This window comes from Heptranchias perlo, chromosome 21, assembly GCF_035084215.1.
Source record: "Heptranchias perlo isolate sHepPer1 chromosome 21, sHepPer1.hap1, whole genome shotgun sequence".
NCBI classification, from domain to species: Eukaryota; Metazoa; Chordata; class Chondrichthyes; order Hexanchiformes; family Hexanchidae; genus Heptranchias; species Heptranchias perlo.
In genome coordinates, this window is record NC_090345.1 from 21,246,680 (window position 1) to 21,266,800 (window position 20,121).

At 41.5% G+C, this 20,121-nt stretch overlaps 1 protein-coding gene and 1 long non-coding RNA gene across 3 annotated transcripts in view; one reads left to right on the top strand and one right to left on the bottom strand.

The window, feature by feature from the left end:
- The window catches only part of sec23ip (SEC23 interacting protein), a 154,642-nt gene that overhangs the window by 28,251 nt on the left and 106,270 nt on the right, over positions 1–20,121 (top strand). For both annotated transcript variants that reach the window (XM_068002250.1, XM_068002249.1), the window contains exons 8-11: positions 1,553–1,694; positions 11,999–12,207; positions 14,791–14,909; positions 19,866–20,021. In XM_068002250.1, coding sequence (XP_067858351.1) covers positions 1,553–1,694; positions 11,999–12,207; positions 14,791–14,909; positions 19,866–20,021 — 626 coding nt within the window. The remainder of the gene's footprint in view (positions 1–1,552; positions 1,695–11,998; positions 12,208–14,790; positions 14,910–19,865; positions 20,022–20,121) is intronic.
- LOC137340043 (uncharacterized) lies at positions 1,532–19,970 on the bottom strand. The gene is made up of 3 exons (XR_010966687.1): positions 19,851–19,970; positions 13,415–13,525; positions 1,532–1,710 (listed from the first exon to the last, which is right to left on the bottom strand). It is a non-coding gene; the product is annotated as an uncharacterized lncRNA (long non-coding RNA).

A 20,121-nucleotide genomic window follows, 5' to 3' on the forward strand; every position in this document is an offset into this window, starting at 1 on the left:
ACTCAGATATTTCAGCCCTTTTGGCCCATCATGCATTTTCTAGCTTCATATTGAAATATCTATTCTAATCTCATTTAATATATCACCTGAAAACCAACACCTGTGACAATGCAGCATTCCCTCAACACTGCAATGAGGTGTCAGCCTAATTCCTTTTAAATGTAATTGTATTGCTTCACTAGCCATATATGGCAATGCATTTCATACTTCAAATAACCCTTTGGATGGAAAACATTTATTGTAATCTCTCGCTTAATGCTTTTAGTACCTACCTTATCATCTTTTGTTTCTTATCTAAGTTGCCTTTTCAGTTACCTTTTATTATTTTTAAGTGATTCAGTATCTCCTTTTATTTATTTAGTTATCTATCGATCCAGTCTTAGTCATTTCCCTGTACGGGACTCTCCAAAATAAACCTAAACACTACAGCAGTATTATATTTGGCCATTTGGTGGCACTGTGACATAGAAGATAAAATCATACGAATCTTTCCTCACCCTAAACAGCCAAAAAATTGTAAATTCCCATTGCAAGCAATTAGAAATGTCATGAAAACTTTGAATGGAAAGAGTAAATAAAGTAGTGTAAAACATTATTGTTAAAAAGTTAATGTTTGAATGGACAATATGTTGGGTACCAGAATAACATTTTCAGTGGTACAATGTCAGAAAGGCTCAGTTGGTAGTGCTCTCGCCTCTGAGTCAGATGGTTGTGGGTTCAAGCCCCACTACACGCAATCTAAGCTGACACGTCATTTGCAGTGTTGAGATAGTGCTGCACTGTCACAAGTGCAGTCTTTCAGGTGAGACATTAATCTGAGGCCCCGTCTGACAGCTCAGATGATATAAAATATCCCACGGTACTATTTTTGAAGAACAAAGAGTTCTCCCAGTGTCCTGATCAACATTCCTTCCTCAACCAACACCAGCAAAAACAGATTCTCTGGTCATTCATTCATTTGCTGTTTGTGGCACCGTGCTGTAGTTAAATTGGCTGTCCAACTAACCACAGTGACTGCACTTCATAAACTAATCCATTGAATATAAAGCATTTTGGGGCATCCCGAGGACACTCTCACTCTTGATGCATAGATATATGTAGCTGAGAGCTTTATTGAAAAGGAAATTAGTTAAGTTATATGTAGGTGCTTTATTTTTCAGTAAAGCACATGGCCACTTAAGCATCTGGTTTATATGCCAGTTTTGAGTGACATTTAGAGCTTAAATTTTAAAGATTGAGAAAACCTAATAGCTTAGTTCTGTGGCGAATAATTGCTGTGAAAGATAATTGGGTGCTCCTACGCAACATCCAGCACAGAATTCCAAGGTGTACCATGCTGGGTGACCATAAATCACGCTCTTTCCCCTCCCCCCCCCCCCCCCCCCCCCCCCACTCCCAATCTCATTCTTAATGAAAGATATCATTTTCTTGCCCTTAATTCTCAATTAAAGATTTTTTTATTGGAATATTTTTTACTTTGTTGCAGCTTAATTGCACAGATATTGATGCAGTCGTTAGTTATAGACTCAGAACATTGCACTCTGTTTTTCAGTTGATGACTTCAGAAATGTTTCTCTGAAACTACTACGCACGCACTTTAAAAAACCAGTAGATGAAAATAAAATCACACGAGTTGAATTCCTTCCTGTACATTGGCACAATGCTCTTCATGGAGATGCTACTGGAGTAGACAGGTATGTTCTCTCATTTCTATTAGGAAAAAATAAGTTGTATATAGATTGAATTTTAAAGCTGTTGCCACAAACTGAATTGCTGATTCTTTTCAATGCACCATGCTAACATTGTATAAGAATATCTTTAGTATAACGATGCAAATTCATGTTTCACTTTGCAATGTTTATCTGCTTATAGCTTTGGGGATTTCAAATCAAAGACCAATCCAACAAGAGCTTTAAATGTAAAATAGTGATTGGAGAAAATTGTATTAATATAATTCATGGAATGAGAAAAGACCATTTTGTGCATTGTGCTAATTCATGTAAAATCTAAACTATAAGGTACGATAACAGACTCATTTAATCTCCTGAAGGAAAGGTATCATAAATATTCTCCGATTCCCCATGGTAATATAGTAAAATTCTAGTATGCTATCCGTCCTTGCATTATCACTATTCAACCCTGATATTTGTTCCGCAGACATCATGCCTCTCCTGCCCCAGTAATGCAGGAACTATTGTGTTCTGTGGGGCATTTGATCATCTAAGTTTTTTCTTCCTTTAAAACAACAAATATCATTCCCAAACAGATGAGGATCCTTTTATAGGAGTTAAACATCTGATTTCAACTATGTTTGGGGGGCGATGCGGGTGATAAAGTTTCCTGTAATTTTTGGTCTAATTTGAGACCAACATTTAAAATCAGTAGTTCTATGCTCATAATCTGAATCAAGTAGCTGGCTTACATTTGCATCATCTCAGCCTCACATCATTTTCAACACCAGGATCATGTGCCCTTTCAATCTTTTTAATGAAAACAAGTTCAGCTCTACGAGGCTGTCCTCGTGACTTGGAGCCCAGATCTGTTCATTATCCTTTTGTGTTCTTCTCTGAACCCCCTTCAATGTATCAATGACATTTTGAGGGTATAGTGATCAAAATTTCACACAGTATTTCAAATGTGTCCTCAGCAGTAATCTAGTGTCTGTTTACAAAGAGAGCAGTTTTTCATCAAAATCACATGCATATTGACATGAGTCAGAGGTTTGCTTGTGCTGATAACAAATGTCAAAGATCTGTTTACAGTTCATTGTTATGTTGCATATTGATTACAATTAAAAGGGGATATTGGAGAGGATGGAGGGGTAAACCCCATTTGTAATAAAGTACTACCCTAGGAAATATACAAAAGTCTTGTAAGCTTGCCTAACAGGTAGGAGACTTTTGGATGTCCCATCACAGCATCATGGAGATCTGATATACTGAGTCTGACTAGGCAAGAGTTGGTCATGCCATATGCTTTGATAACTGGCATCTTGAATGTTAGTCCTGAACAGTGAGTCCTGGATGAGTACATGGCAGTACCTACCTTTTTTAAATTTGAAAATCACTGATTGACAAGGTTCAGCATCCGAAAGGAAAAAGGATGTTCGTTTTTGCCACCGTGTGAACTGTTTCAGTGACTGTCAGACTTGAATTATTGGATCTTTGTGAGACTTGGCTGCTCATTTTGAAACCTTTAATCTGACTCTAGGGCATCTAGTCACTTGTAGTTAACAATTACGTAGTTATCAAATTAATTTTATTTTTAAAAATTCTATGCTCATGCACTTCTGGTGTTTGTAAATGGTATAAGAGTTGTCAACAATTTGACAAAAGTCCCAAGGGTTCACATTCACAATGTTACCTCACCTATTTGTCTTGGAGTTATATCACATTCACAACTTAAACTGATAGGAAACCCCCAACACCCCAAATCCATGAAAGAGGATTAATCCTGTTAAATGGTTTACGTTTTATATATATATTTCAATAGAAAAGGGAACAGTGCCAAAGGACTGGTGGACAGCTAATTATTCCTATGTTCAAAAAGGGAGAGAGAACAATTCCAGGAAAGTATAGCTATTGGAATCTTTACTCTAAGATGTAATAGAAAAACATCTAGACACCTGAAAACACAATAGAATGGTCAGGATGGATTTCAAAAGAGACGGTCATGCTTCACTGACCTTATTGAATTCTTTGAAGAAATAACAGAAAGAGTAGACAAGGATAATGCAGTGGATGTGATATACATGAACTTTCAAAAGGCCTTTGATAAGCAGATTCATGACTAAGGTCAGAGTATGTGGAGTCAGGGGACAAGTAGCAGAATGGATACCAAACTGGCAACAAAACAGAAAATGGTAGTTACTCAAACTGAAGGAATGTGGGAGGTGGTGTTTCACAGAGATTGGTGCTGGGACCACTGTTGTTCACTGTATACATAAATGATTTGGACTCGAGAATCAGAAGTACAATATCAAAATTTGCAGATGACACCAAATTGGGGGGGATAGTTAATATTAAGGAGGACTGCCGTAAAATACAAGAAGACCGTAACAAACTTGCAGAATGGGTGTGCAAATGGCAAATTAATTTCAATATAGATAAAGTGTAAGGTGGTACATTTGGAAGGAGAAATAAGGAGGTCACCTACTTCTTGGAAAATAAGAGTCTAAATGGGGTAGAGATGCAAAAGGATCTAAGAGTAGAGATTCACAAATCATTAAAAATAGCAGTGCAGGTTAACAAAGCCATGAAAAGAGCAAATAAAGCACTAGGGTTAATTTCTACCGGAATAGAATTCAAAAGCAAAGAAGTTATGTTAAACTCATAAAGAACCTTGGTTAGACCACACTTAAGAGTACGATGGACGATTCTGGTCTCCATATTACAATAAGTATATGGAATCACTAGAGAAAGTGCAAAAAAGATTTACAAGGATGATACCAGAACTGAGAGGGTTCAACTATTAGGAAAGACTGAACGTGCTCGGCTCTTTTCTCTAGAAAAGAGAAGACTGAGAGGTGACCTAATACAGGTCTTTAAAATTATGAAGGGGTTCGATGGGGTAGTTGTAGAGAAGATGTTTCCACTTGTGGGGGAGTCCAAAACTAGAGGCCATAAATGTAAGCTAGTCACAAATAAATCCAATAAAGAACTCGGGAGAAACTTCAGAGAGTGGTAAGAATGTGGAATTCACACCACATGGAGTGGTTGAGGCAAATAGCATAGATGCATTTAAGGGAAAGCTAGATAACTACATGAGGGAGAAAGGAACAGAAGGTTATGTTGATAGGGTGAGATAAGAACATAAGAAATAGGAGCAGGAGTAGGCCATAGGGCCCGTCAGGCCTCCTCGACCATTCAATATCATGGCGGATCGTCGACCTCAACTCCACTTTCTGACCTGATACCCATATCCCTTGATTCCCTTAGAGTTCAAAAATCTATCGATGTCAGTTTTGAATATACTCAATGACTGAGCATCCACAGCGCTCTGGGGTAGAGAATTCCAATGATTCAAAGCCCTCTGAGTGAAGAAATTTCTCCTCATCTCCGTCCTAAATGGCCAACCCCTTAACCTGAGACTATACTCACTAGTTCTAGAATCTCCAGCCAGGGGAAACAGCCTCTCAGCATCTACCCTGTCAAGACCTCTCTGAATCTTATATGTTTCAATGAGATCACCTCTCATTGTTCCAAACTCCAGAGAGTATAGGCCCATTCTACTCAATCTCTCCTCAGAGGACAACCCTCTTATCCCAGGAATCAATCCAGTGACCCTTCATTGCACTGCTTCGAAGGCAAATATATCCTTCCTTAGGTAAGGAGACTAAAACTGTACACAGTACTCCAGCTGTGGTCTCACCAAAGCCCTGTACAATTGCAGCAAGACTTCCTTACTCTTGTACTCCAACTCCCTTGCAATAAAGGCCAACATACCATTTGCCTTCCTAATTGCTTGCTGTACCTGCATGTTAACTTTCTGTGTTTCATGTGCAAGGACACCCAAATCCCTCTGAACACCAACATTTAATAGTTTCTCACCATTTTAAAAAATATTCTGTTTTTCTATTCTCCTCACCAAAGTGAATAACCTCACATTTCCCCACATTATACTCCACCTGTCACTTTCATGCCTACTCACTTAACCTGTCTATATCCCTTTGCAGACTCTTTGTGTCCTCCTCACTGCTTACTTTCCCACCTAGCTTTGTATCGTCAGCAAACTTGGATACATTACACTTGGTCCCTTCATCTAAGTCATTAATATAGATTGTAATTAGCTGAGGCCCAAGCACTGATCCTTGCGGCACCCCACTAGTTACAGCCTGCCAACCTGAAAATGACCCGTTTATTCCTACTCTCTGTTTTCTGTCCGTTAACCAATCCTCTATCCATGCTAATATATTACCCCCAACCCCATGAGCCCTTATCTTGTGTAAGGACCTTTTGTGTGGCACCTTATCAAATGCCCTTTGAAAATCCAAATATGCTACGTCCACTTTTTATACCCTGCTAGTTACATCCTCAAAAAAACCTCTGATAGATTTGTCAAATATGATTTATTTCCCTTTCATAAAACCATGTTGACTCTCCCTAATCATATTATGATTTTCTAAGTGCCCCGTTACCATGTTCTTAATAATGATTTCAGCATTTTCCGACTACTGATTTCAGGCTAACTGGCCTGTAGTTCCCTGGTTTCTCTCTCTGTCCTTTCTTGAATAGCGGTGTTACATTTGCTACCTTTCAATCCACTGGGACCGTTCTAGACTCTAGGGAATTTTGGAAGATCACAACCAATGCATCCACTATCTCTGCAGCCACCTCTTTTAGAACCCTAGGATATAGGCCATCAGGTCCAGGGGAATTGTCTGCTTTTAGTCCTCTTAATTTCTCGAGTACTTTTTCTTTACAAATAATAATTACTTTAAGTTCCCATGATGTGGAGATGCCGGTGATGGACTGGGGTGGACAAATGTAAGGAATCTTACAACACCAGGTTATAGTCCGACTGTTTTATTTGAAAATCACAAGCTTTCGGAGGCTTTCTCCTTCGTCAGGTGAGTGTCGAGACTCATTGAAAATTACCGCATATATAGTCATAGAACAATGCCTGGTGATTACAGACAATCTTTCCAACTGCCCGTTATCAAGGCTATCAAATTAATTGAATAGTGTTCAGACAGAGAAACCTTAGATACCCCAGACAACTGAATATACAAACGGCCAGGACCAAAGAAAGAAAGAGAGAGAGAGGGAAACATCCAAAAGGGAGAGAAAGAGAGAGAATGACCAGTTGTATTAAAAACAGATAACTTTTTTTTCCCCTGGTGGGGTTATGTGTAGCGCGACATGAACCCAAGATCCCGGTTGAGGCCAACTTCATGGGTGCGGAACTTGGCTATCAATTTCTGCTCGACGATTTTGCGTTGTCTTGTGTCTCGAAGGCCGCCTTGGAGAACGCTTACCCGAAGATTGGTGGCTGAATGTCCTTGACTGCTGAAGTGTTCCCCGACTGGGAGGGAACCCTCCTGTCTGGTGATTATTGCGCGGTGTCCGTTCATCCATTGTCGCAGTGTCTGCATGGTCTCGCCAATGTACCATGCTCCGGGGCATCCTTTCCTGCAACGTATGAGGTAGACAACGTTGGCCGAGTCACAGGAGTATGAACCATGTACCTGGTGGGTGGTGTCCTCTCGTGTGATGGTGGTATCTGTGATGATGATCTGGCATCATCAGCCGCACTCACAAGACAGTCCAGAATGTCACCCGAGCACAACGCAACGCCATCGACGCTCTCAAGACCAACCGCAACATAGTCATCAAACCAGCAGACAAAGGAGGAGCCATCGTCACAGAGAACAGAACGGACTATTGCACAGAAGCATACCGACAACTGGACAACCAGGAGCACTACAGACGGTTACCCGCAGATCCGACCAAAGAACATACCCACCAGCTCAACAAACTGATCAAGACTTTCGACCCAGACCTCCAGAGCATCCTACGCGCTCTCATCCCACGTACTCCGCGCGTGGGAGACTTCTACTGCCTCCCAAAGATACACAAAGCCAACACACCCGGACGTCCTATCGTTTCAGGCAACGGAACTCTGTGTGAGAGCCTCTCTGGATACGTCGAGGGCATCTTGAAACCCAACGTACAGGGAACCCCCCGGCTTCTGTCGCGACACTACAGACTTCCTACAAAAACTCAGCACCCACGGACCAGTTGAACCAGGAACACTTCTCACCACAATGGACATCTTGGCACTCTACACCAGTATCCCCCACGATGATGGCATTGCTGCAACAGCCTCAGTACTCAACACCAACAACAGCCAATCTCCAGACGCCATCCTACAACTCATCCGCTTCATCCTGGATCACAATGTCTTCACCTTCGACAACCAGTTCTTTACCCAAACACACGGAACAGCCATGGGGACCAAATTCGCACCCCAATACGCCAGCATTTTCATGCACAAGTTCGAGCACGACTTCTTCACTGCACAGGACCTCCAAACAACGCTATACACCAGATACATCGACGACATTTTCTTCCTATGGACCCACGGTGAAGAATCACTGAAGAGACTAGACAATAACATCAACAAGTTCCATCCCACCATCAAACTCACCATGGACTTCTCCTCGGAATCAGTTTCTTTCTTGGACACACGAATCTCCATCAAAGATGGGCACCTCAGCACCTCACTCTACCGCAAGCCCACGGACAACCTCACGATGCTCCACTTTTCCAGCTTCCACCCTGACCACGTCAAAGAGGCCATCCCCTATGGACAGGCCCTGCGAATACACAGGATCTGCTCAGACAAGGAGGAACGCGATGGACACCCTCGTAAGAACGGGATATGACGCTCGACTCGTCGATCGACAGTTCAGACGGGCCACAGCGAAAAATCGCATAGACCTCCTCAGAAGACAAACATGGGACGCAACCAACAGAGTACCCTTCGTCGTCCAGTACTTCCCCGGAGCGGAGAAACTGCGCCATGTTCTCCGCAGCCTTCAACATGTCATCGATGACGACGAACACCTCACTAAGGCCATCCCCACGCCTCCACTACTCTCCTTCAAACAGCCACCCAACCTCAAACAGACCATCGTTCGCAACAAATTAGAGTTTCAGGAAAACAGCATCCACGACACCACACAACCCTGCCACGGCAACCTCTGCAAGACATGCCAGATCATCGACACAGATACCACCATCACACGAGAGGACACCACCCACCAGGTACATGGTTCATACTCCTGTGACTCGGCCAACGTTGTCTACCTCATACGTTGCAGGAAAGGATGCCCCGGAGCATGGTACATTGGCGAGACCATGCAGACACTGCGACAATGGATAAACGGACATCGCGCAACAATCGCCAGACAGGAGGGTTCCCTCCCAGTCGGGGAACACTTCAGGAGTCAAGGACATTCAGCCACCGATCTTCGGGTAAGCGTTCTCCAAGACGGCCTTCGAGGCACAAGACAACGCAAAATCGTCGAGCAGAAATTGATAGCCAAGTTCCACACCCATGAGGACGGCCTCAACCGGGATCTTGGGTTCATGTCGCGCTACACATAACCCCACCAGGGGAAAAAAAAGTTATCTGTTTTTAATACAACTGGTCATTCTCTCTCTTTCTCTTCCTTTCGGATGTTTCTCTCTCTCCCTCTCTTTCTTTGGTCCTGGCCGTTTGTATATTCAGTTGTCTGGGGTATCTAAGGTTTCTCTGTCTGAACACTATTCAATTAATTTGATGGCCTTGATAACGGGCAGTTGGAAAGATTGTCTGTAATCACCAGGCATTGTTCTATGACTATATATGCGGTAATTTTCAATGAGTCTCGACACTCACCTGACGAAGGAGAAAGCCTCCGAAAGCTTGTGATTTTCAAATAAAACAGTTGGACTATAACCTGGTGTTGTTAGATTCCTTAAACTTTAAGTTCCTCACTGTCATTAGAACCTTGGTTCCCTACTATTTCTGGTATGTTATTTGTGTCTTCTACCGTGAAGACAGATACAAAATATTTGCTTAACGTCTCTGCCATTTCCTTATTCCCCATTATAATTTCTCCTCTCTGTCTCTAAGGGACCCATATTTACTTTTGCTATTCTCTTCCTTTTTACATACTTGTAGAAGCTCTTACAGTCTGTTTTATATTTCTTACTAGTTTACTCTCATTCTATTTTCTCCCTCTTTATCAATTTTTTGGTCATCCTTTGCTGGTTTCTAAAACTCTCCCAATCCTCAGCTTTACCACTCTTCTTGGCAACATTATAAGCCTCTTTTAATCTAATACTATCCTTAATTTCATTAGTTAGCCACGGATGGATCATTTTTCCCGTGGAGTTTTTATTCCTCAGTGGATTGTATATTCATTGAGAATAATGAAATATTTCTTTAAATGTTCGCTATTGTTTATCTACCGTCATAGCTTTTCATCTGATTTCCCAATCAACCTTAGCCAACTCACCCCTCATACCTGTGTAATTGGCTTTGTTTAAGTTTAAAGCTCTAGTTTCGGACTTAAGTACGTCACCCTCAAACTCAATGTGCAATTCTATCGTGTTATGATCACTTTGCCCCAGAGGATCCCTTACTATGAGATTACTAATTAACCCTGTCTCATTACACAAGACAAGATCTAAAATAGCCTGTTCTGTGGTTGGTTCCATGACATTCTAGGAAACAGTCTCAAATGCATTCCATGAACTCACCCTCCTAACTACTTATGCCAATTTGGTTAGCCCAGTCTAGATAAAGATTAAAGTCCTCCACGATTATTGCATTACCTTTGTTACAAGCTCCTCTTATTTCTTGATTAATACTCTGTCCAACAGTATAACTACTGTTAGGGGGCCTATAAACTACTCCCACCAGTGTTTTCTGCCCCTTGTTATTTCTTATCTCCATCCATACTGATTCTACTTCCTGATCTTCTGAACCAAGATCGTTTCTCACAACTAGTCCTTATGTCATCCATTATTATCAGGGCTACCCCCCTCTCCTTTTCCATTCTGTCTGTCTTTTCGAAAAGTCAATACCCTGGAATATTTAGTTCCTAACCTTGGCCACCTTGCAACCACGTCTGAGTAATGGCTACTAGATCAAACCCATTTATCTCTATTTGTGCCATTAATTGTTATGAATGTTTCTTGCATTCAGCTACAGTGCCTTTAATTTTAACTTTTTTTTACTATTTTTCCCTAATTTGACCTTATTCATTGATTCACTATTACCGTTAAACTGTCTGTCTCTCTCCCTTCCTTACAAACTCTGCTTATCTTTACCCAAATCGCTACACTGCTCTGTGGCCTCGACTTTTCTCTTTAGATTTATAAATTTACCCTGACCTGATCCCTCTTCACCTCCCCCACTCCCCACCCCTCTTTTTTACTGCCCTAGTTATTCGATTCGCCAGGTCACTGGTTCCAGCCCGTGCTCGCCCTAAGTGGAGACCGTCCTAACAGAACAGCTCCCTCTTTTCCCAGTACTGGTGCCAGTGCCCCATGAATTGAAACCCATGTCTTCCACACCACTCTTCAAGCCATGCATTTAACTCTCTGATCTGTTTGACCCTATGCCAATTTGTCTCTGGCTCTGGTAGTAATCTAGAGATTATTGCCTTTGAGGTTCTGCTTTTTAATTTGGACCCTAGCTTCTCAAACTCCCTCAGCAGAACTTCATTCCTAGTTTTGCCTGTGTCGTTGGTTCTTACGTGGACCACAAAATCTGGATCCTCACCCTCATGCTCCAAGTTCTTTTCCAGCTGCGAGGAGATATTCTTAATCTTGCACCGGGCAGGCAACACAGCCTTCGGGACTCCCGGTCGTGGCTGCAGAGAACAGTGTCTATCCTCCTGACTATACTACCCCCTACCACTCCCATGTTCCTTTTTTACTTCCCCCATTTGAATGGCCTTCTGTGCCATGGTCAAATTGCCATCCTCCCTGCAGTCTTTGTTCTCATCCACTCAGGTAGCAAGTACCTCGTACCTGTTGGACAAGGTCAAAAACTGAGACTCCTCCATCACTGCATCCTGGGTCCCCATACCTGCCTGACTTGCGGTCACATCCTCCTGTCCCTGACCACTGACCAAATCTAAACTACTACCTAACCTCCTGGATCAAAGTGTTCACATAACTCTCCCCCTCCCTGATGCATCGCAATGTCTGCGGCTCAGACTCCAGCTCAACAACTCTGAGCCGAAACAAATAGAGTGGGAGGAGGCTCGATGGAGCATAAACACTGGCATAGGCTGACCAGTTGGGCTGAATGGCCTGTTTCTGTGCTGAAAATTCAATGTAGAATGATTTGGATCATCATTTGCATATTTTTGCTACAAAACCTTATTCCGGTTTCAGTTTTGATATAGTAGTGTCATTGGTGCAGAGCTATATTATGGAAAAGTAACCTTTTTCTATGTGACTTCAATTGACCTGTTTTTCTATTCTTGTTACACCAGGCGTATCAAGAGAATCACACTACCAAGTATAGGCCGCTTGCGCCACTTTACCAATGAGACATTATTGGACATATTCTTCTACAGTAGCCCTACGTACTGTCAGACCATTGTGGATAAAGTGGTTGCAGAAATCAATCGACTATATGCTCTCTTCTTAAGTCGAAACCCTAATTTCAAAGGAGGAGTCTCGCTTGCAGGACACAGTCTCGGTAATAAGTGCTGATATTTGAACTGCTATTAGATTTCTTGTGGCATTGCTCTCAGGTAGTTTGGAGTGTCGAGTCGGCTACTTCTACTGAGCTGATGTTCCACTGTGTTTCTTATCGGGGAATTCATGCTGTGTTTCATGGGCTCAATTTTTCTGTTGGGGTGGTGTGGGGACTGGAAGCACTCGGGATGGCCTTTGTGCCCCAGGGGCTGAGGTTAGATTGATTCTGCTGGCACTGCACGTGGGGGATTTTTTTCTTTCTAGATCGTGAACATTTGGGAGAGTCTTCACCATGTTGTAGCTTGTGGGTCTTGGAAATGCCCAGTTGCATGATCATTTCAAGAGGTTTTGGGGCCTCCTGGAAGAGTTACTTTTTGGCTCCCCAGTCTGTTACACTCTCAATTTCTCTGTGTCTTTTTTTCTCTCTCTCTCTTCCCTTCTCTCTCTTGCTCCCTTTCTCTCCCCTCTCTCGCTCGCTGAGCTCTCGTGCTCTTGTTCTCCCTCTTGCTCTCATTCTGTCTCTCGTTCTCATAACTGAGATTCCTAGTACCTGGAATCATCTTCGTAGCTCACCTCTGTACCCTCTCGAGGGCAATAATATCCCTCCTACATTTAGGTGACCAGAGCTATATACTGTTCTCAATATAGGGTACATGTTTTTCATTCAAATCACCATTCAAGCTGGTTCCTCTGTCACTGCTGAGTCATGTTACTTTTCTTGATTCCGTACTGTGATATTAACATACAAGTTGCTGAGATATCTTCCACAAGGTATTGCGATACCATCATCTTGTTGCAGTACCAATGTATTGTCCCAGCTTGTGTGTGTGAGTGGGCCAGTCTTTCAGCTACACAGTTATTTTTGTAATCTTTCTTAAGACGTTCTCACTGCTGTTTGAAATCTGGATGGAGGATTTGCCTCTGCGCCTTCAATAAACTGCTGAAAAGTTCCAGACACGTTGCTAGTTACTGTAAAAATTATAAATGTTGCTAATGCCTACAGACTGAATGCTAATAAGCCTGATCCACGGACATGTCATTGGGACCAGAATGCCCAGAGTAATGAGGATTACAAGATGACTGAGGTGAATTTGGTGGGAGTTTAGCCATTAGCTTCACAATATGGGAACAGGAAGAATGAAATATTAACAAAATACAGAGAATTGATATTTTGGATGATACTTAAATAAAGCAGTTGAGTACTTTACCTGGGTAGATACTCGATTCCTTTGTTGTTTTGTACCTACCACCAGAAATTTGCATGTGGCTCTTTCTGGCTGGTTTAATACTTCATCTGTGATTGTTCTTTTTGTTCTCACCTAAATAGTGTTGAAAGTAAAGTACTACAGTATTTATGCATTAATCTGAAATCAAGGCAAATTGAATTGGTCTTTGGCATTGTCACAGTAGCCCACACTGATAGTTAATACTTAACAGAGCCCTAGGGTAGATTACATCTATACTCCTCAGGACTTGGAAACACAGACTTTACTACTTAACCGTTATCTATTGGTGACAGATAAAATAACAATGACTATTGTACAGCATATAGGATGCAATGCTAGTTACAAGAAATGCGTTCAAGAAGGAAAGGTTTAAAGAAGGAATTGATCATTTCTGGCCATGTTTGTAAATGGAATCGGTTATGAAATATAAATGTGACTAAGTACAGAGTAAATCTTTGAGAATTTGCTTTTGAGGTATGCTTCTATTTGGACTTGATTTTGAAGTTCGTTTACTTTCTGGCTTGATTCATCACCTCATCAGGCAGCTCTGTTCTTGGTCATTAGCAGATGGTAATCAACACTTTGCAAATGCTTCTGCAAATTACCTTCAAACTCTTCAGTGAATTTTTCTATTTTCTATTGAGTTAAGGGGTTAAACTTGTGTCTTGGTGCCATATTTTACACAAGATGATTCTTCTGAATTATATGTAATTAGATTAGGCAGAGAAATAGAAAACGATTACTAGAGAAATACAACCCTTGGCTATTGACTGTTGGTGTAAAAGGCAATTAGTGTTCATTTAGCGTTCCTGTTTTAGTTAGATTTTTGAAGCAATGTGTGCAGCCAGCACCAGCAGCTGGAGCTCAGAGCTATGCTTTGCAAATGCTAGCATTGCTCTTAGTGCAGCTGTATTTTTTAATGTTAATCATTATCAATTAACAGCATATATGGTTTTCCACTTGTAGTCTAGCAGATCTCAAAGCGTAAAAGACAAAGGATGTATGGGAGTGTATTATAAGGCAATAATCCAGTTGAATGGTTCAGATGACACAAAATACAAGAATGAAGTTCAAAGGTTTGGGTTAGTCATCTGAGCCATGAGATTGGATCGTATTAAGTTAATATTCCCACAGTAGTTGGGTGCTGGCACAGAATAGCACTGCACTTCAGACTATAAAGGAATCCACTGTTCTTTATATAGCATGAAACAATGGTTGCGGCTATCCTTAAAATCAGCCACATTTAATTGATTATATTTTTAAGAAGACTTCGAACTGTTCCTCACTCTCCAATAAAAGAAAGTGTCTCCAAGAATGTTTTGAAAAAGAAATGTACATCACTTTTAATTTGTTCATAGGTTCTCTGATCCTTTTTGATTTGCTGGCCAATCAGACGGGCTGCTCTTCCCCTGGAGATCCCACTCTATTAGCATCTAATGGGACTGTGAAAGATTCTATAATCCCAGAAGAGACTCAGGTACAGTAATATACAAAGAATTGACCAATTATTGGGCAGATGTGTAAAATCTGTGAACACAGTTTTTACAGGAGCAAAATCTCAAGTTAGCAATTTTGATCTGGTGTACAATATCTAGTTCTTGGCATGCATGCTTTATTTACACAGGTTTATTTACAGGAAAACTACTATTGGAGGTTTTTCATTGATTTGATACCAGTATTAACTGCTTTTGGAGTGACTGTTGGCAGTAATCATTGGCAACCATTCATTCCTAAACATCAAGATGCTCCTTCCTGCTGGCTATAAAACCCAAGGAAAGGCTTTTTATCTTCTTTTCCGCATGTTAGAGGGGAAAGAGTCATTAACGGCCTTCTTAAGAGGAAGGCAAAATGATACACAAGGATCGGGAGACCTGCTTTTGTCTTTTTAGGCAGGCAGTCTCCTAACATTTTTTGGACAAGAACTGTTAATGGTAGTTGCTACTTACTTTAAAGATACAATTTGGTAAACATTTTACATTTATTTTTCATGCTTTGTAAATTAAAGAATATTTAGAAATGTCTTGTCAGGGAGCAAAAGTTACTGGTGGGTAAAGCAATAGTCAAACTAGAGAAGTGATGAAAGATATTTAAATTCCAGGTCATTGATCCTAAATTTGTACACATTTTATGGCAAAAAGGTGCAAAATTTGGGTTTTAAGCAACAAGAGAAATGCAAAGTCACATTATCCATCCTTCCCTTTCAAACAAATAAATGGCCATTTGTGATACTTTTTGCTTTCAGAACATTTCTTTAAACCCGTTTAATTTGTAATTAGTTTTTCAGTAGTCAATTGGAATTTTTTTTGATCTGCTGGTTGGCCTATATGGAAACTCATCATGTGACGTTCTCAGAGAAGCTACTGAGAAATCTACACCTGTAGAATTTCTGTTTGCCCAATATGGAGTGCACACTCTATTCCCATAAGGACACACCCCACGTACCTAAGTCTAGACACTTGATTGGTATTTATAAATGGCACAGTGTACATTTTTTTTGTTTGAAAAACTTACATCACCTCACTAGTTTTTTTTAATTTAAATTTTAAATGTAACAAATCTCTTTACCAAATAGTGTCTCTGAATTTAGTAGCTGCTACTATTAAGGCTAACCTCATCAACCTCCTTCCTGTCACACTCACGCGACCCACCACAGCCCCCTTGGACTCTCCCAGTATGTCAACAATCACCATCCTTTCTCCACATTTCCCTGCAGAATGTCTGTTCATTAGCAAACAAGGCCTTGCCATCCACTACCTTATTGTAGATAATTGCTTTGACATTCTGGCTTTAACTGAAACTTGGTTAATGGGTGTTGACACCTTGCCCCTCACTGAAGCCTTCCAACCTGGCTGTACTTTCTATCATCTGCCACATTCAAACCACTCAGCTTCTTTTCTCCACTACCTGCCATCTCTTTAACACGCCATCCTCTGCTCCCTCCACCCTTATTTCTTCCAAAAACAAGTGCGAGGAGCCCATGGATTTGTTAATCACTCAGGGTTGAGATCATCTATTCAGCTGTCTCTGCTGCTACCCTCCTCTTCCTCACCACCCCCCCCCCCCCCCACCCTCCTGCTCTAGCCCTGGACCCGTGTCTTTCTCTAGTTTCTTTCCTATCTTCCCTCATCCCCTCTCCAGGCTCAGGCTCATCTCGTCCATGACACTCACCTCCTGCTCCCTTGACCCCATTTTCATCAGAATAGTCAATTCTGGCCAGTCTCCCATCTTTCACCCTCCATAAACTTCAGCTCATCCTAATCTATATTGCCCATATCCAATCTCACACTAAGTCCTGCTCATCCATCACCTACACTGGCTCTCAGTCCCCCAACACCTCAAATTTAAGATTCTCACCCTTGTACTTAAATCACTTCATCCCTTGCCCCTCCCTATCTCTGTAACCTCCTGCTGCCCTAAAATAAAAACAGTCCCCTAAACCAGGCCCTAAGTTCCAGAATTTCCTCCCTTAACCCCTCGCCTCCACCACATTCTCCTCCTTTAAGACCCTTCTTAAAACCCACATATTTCACTAACTTTTGGTCACCCCTCATCTTCTCCCTAGGCTCTTTTTTTTGATTATGTCTCCTTGAAGCACCTTAGGATGTTTTACTACTGTAAAGGTGCCGTATAAACAGAGTACTGGTAAGCTGCCTGCTCTTGCCCAGCTAGAAGCACCCTACTACCTTGAGTTCTCTAGAGCCAACTGGGAAGATTCCCAGGACTTACTGGCAGATCGACCGTCCTAATCATATTAGTGAGCCATGCTGAACAGTCACATGTTAACAGTGCGTTGGAGCATGTGGACTTGCCTGGGTCTCTGATTACTGAGTCTCTCTTATACGGGGTTGATTTGGTTCCAAGCTTCTATCATTGTGGGCTATGGGGAATCTGCTGTGTTGCAGTATTTGTGACACTGCACTTGTTCAGGTCAAACTTTATTAATTACTGTTACACCACTGAGTCTAATTTCCACACATTACTCATCTTCCCGACTACTATTGTTCAAGCTGCCAAGTCAAATAAAGTATGATACGTGGAGTATTTTCCACTATTCCCTGCTTTACGCTCATGGCTACTTTTTCACTAACATTAATGAACAGTGGAAAATGCCTTTTTCTCCTGATTTTACATACTTAAGTATTTTAATAGAAATTCCACATGTGGCTATAATTCTCTGAATAACTTGTTTGAATCAATATTTCTCCTTTTCTGCACTCATCAAGCTTTTGCAAGGAATAAAGTCCTGAAGATGTTGGCGACTGAGTGGCTGGGGGGGGGCACTTCCAGTATGTCTGCTTCTCATTTCGCTCAACCACCCAGCTGCTGTGAGGGATTTAGCATTGTTCATAAGAACATAAGAAATAGGAGCAGGAGTAGGCCAATCGGCCCTTCGAGCCTGCTCCGCCATTTAATAAGATCATGGCTGATCTGATCCTAACCTCAAATCTAAATTCATGTCCAATTTCCTGCCCGCTCCCCGTAACCCCTAATTCCCTTTACTTCTAGGAAACTGTCTATTTCTGTTTTAAATTTATTTAATGATGTAGCTTCCACAGCTTCCTGGGGCAGCAAATTCCACAGACCTACCACCCTCTGAGTGAAAAAGTTTCCCCTCATCTCAGTTTTGAAGGAGCAGCCCTTTATTCTAAGATTATGCCCCCTAGTTCTAGTTTCACCCATCCTTGGGAACATCCTCACAGCATCCACCCGATCAAGCCCCTTCACAATCTTATATGTTTCAATAAGATTGCCTCTCATTCTTCTGAACTCCAATGAGTAGAGTCCTAATCTACTCAACCTCTCCTCATATGTCCGCCCCCTCATCCCCGGGATTAACCGAGTGAACCTTCTTTGTACTGCCTCGAGAGCAAGTATGTCTTTTCTTAAGTATGGAGACCAAAACTGTATGCAGTATTCCAGGTGCGGTCTCACCAATACCTTATATAACTGCAGCAATACCTCCCTGTTTTTATATTCTATCCCCCTAGCAATAAACGCCAACATTCCGTTGGCCTTCTTGATCACCTGCTGCACCTGCATACTAACTTTTTGATTTTCTTGCACTAGGACCCCCAGATCCCTTTGTACTGCAGTACTTTCCAGTCTCTTGCCATCAAGATAATAACTTGCTCTCTGATTTTTCCTGCCAAAGTGCATAACCTCACATTTTCCAATATTGTATTGCATCTGCCAAATCTCCGCCCACTCACCCAGCCTGTCTATATCCCCTTGTAGGTTTTTTATGTCCTCCTCACTCTCCACTTTCCCTCCCATCTTTGTATCATCTGCAAACTTTGATATGCTACACTCGGTCCCCTCCTCCAAATCGTTAATATAGATTGTAAAGAGTTGGGGACCCAGCACCGACCCTTGCGGAACACCACTGGCTACTGGTTGCCAGTCCGAGAATGAACCATTTATCCCAACTCTCTGCTTCCTGTTAGATAACCAATCCTCCACCCATGCCAGAATATTACCCCTAATCCAGTGATTCTTTATCTTGAGCAATAATCTTTTATGTGGCACCTTGTCGAATGCCTTCTGGAAGTCTAAATACACTATGTCCACTGGTTCTGTCATGCTGTCTTGTAAGAGAAAGAGGGGGAACACTTTTAGCAGGCAGGGCTATTCCAGCCATTGGTGCCTTTAGATGGAGACTGGAATAGCCTTGCCTTTCAGTAGTGTTCTTTGCTTTCTCCTGCTGACAGTAAAAGTGAATAGCAATGAATTATGGTGTGTAGGCCAGGTATTGGACCACAGAGGGCCAGTGAGGTGGGGGTTGTAAGGAAGATGTTCATAAGATTCCAGGAGATTGTAGGACCCAGGTGCGCATGCAGAAATCTGGGAAAAATTGACTTTTTCCAAACTACAGGAACATTGTTTGGCCCGGCACTTTATCCATCAAAATGTGGAACCATCAGTCTACCCCACTGATCATATCAAAACCTGACTCCCTGGTAGGAAAGTTTAATTTTAGTGCCTTTCTAAATAGTACATATATACTTGGATTACTTTTATATAAAAAAAATATAGGGAGTGGTTTAAGGGAGTAATCTGATGATCCTAACCAACTGAAGTTTTTGTCTCACAGATGTGTAATGTTGCCAATCTCTGGATGGAAATATTTTCCTTTTTTCAGCAGTCAATGTGATTACAACAATTCTGTTCTTAGAATCTAGAAAAAAACGCAAAGAGCAGTTATCAAAATTCCAAAGAACTCTTCATGATTAAGTGCACTGCACAACAGACTTAACAAAGAAAGTAGATTGATTGGTGGTTTAATTTTATATATTAAATTTAGGGAAGCAAAGTGTTTCCTGGTTGTATTGGCTTAGATTGGCTTTAGCTGAAATCAACAGGTTATTCTTATATAAAAAAAATATATATATACACACATACTATATATTAAAACTTGTACCTGTTTGCAATTCAGATAGAGAACCAGAATTGCCATGGTCCTGAAGATTTTGATGAACTGAAGGATGAACAAGAGGAGGAATTCCTGACTCTGCCAGAAGCATTGGAATCACTCGGTCTCTCTGAGTATCTCAGCACTTTGGAAAAGGAAAAAATAGACATGGAGTCGTTGGTAAGGAGTTTTCAGCTTCGATTCAATGCATACAGAAGGGTTTGTTCAGGTCCTACAACAATATCATAGTGCAGTTTCTAATCAATAACTCATTTTATAA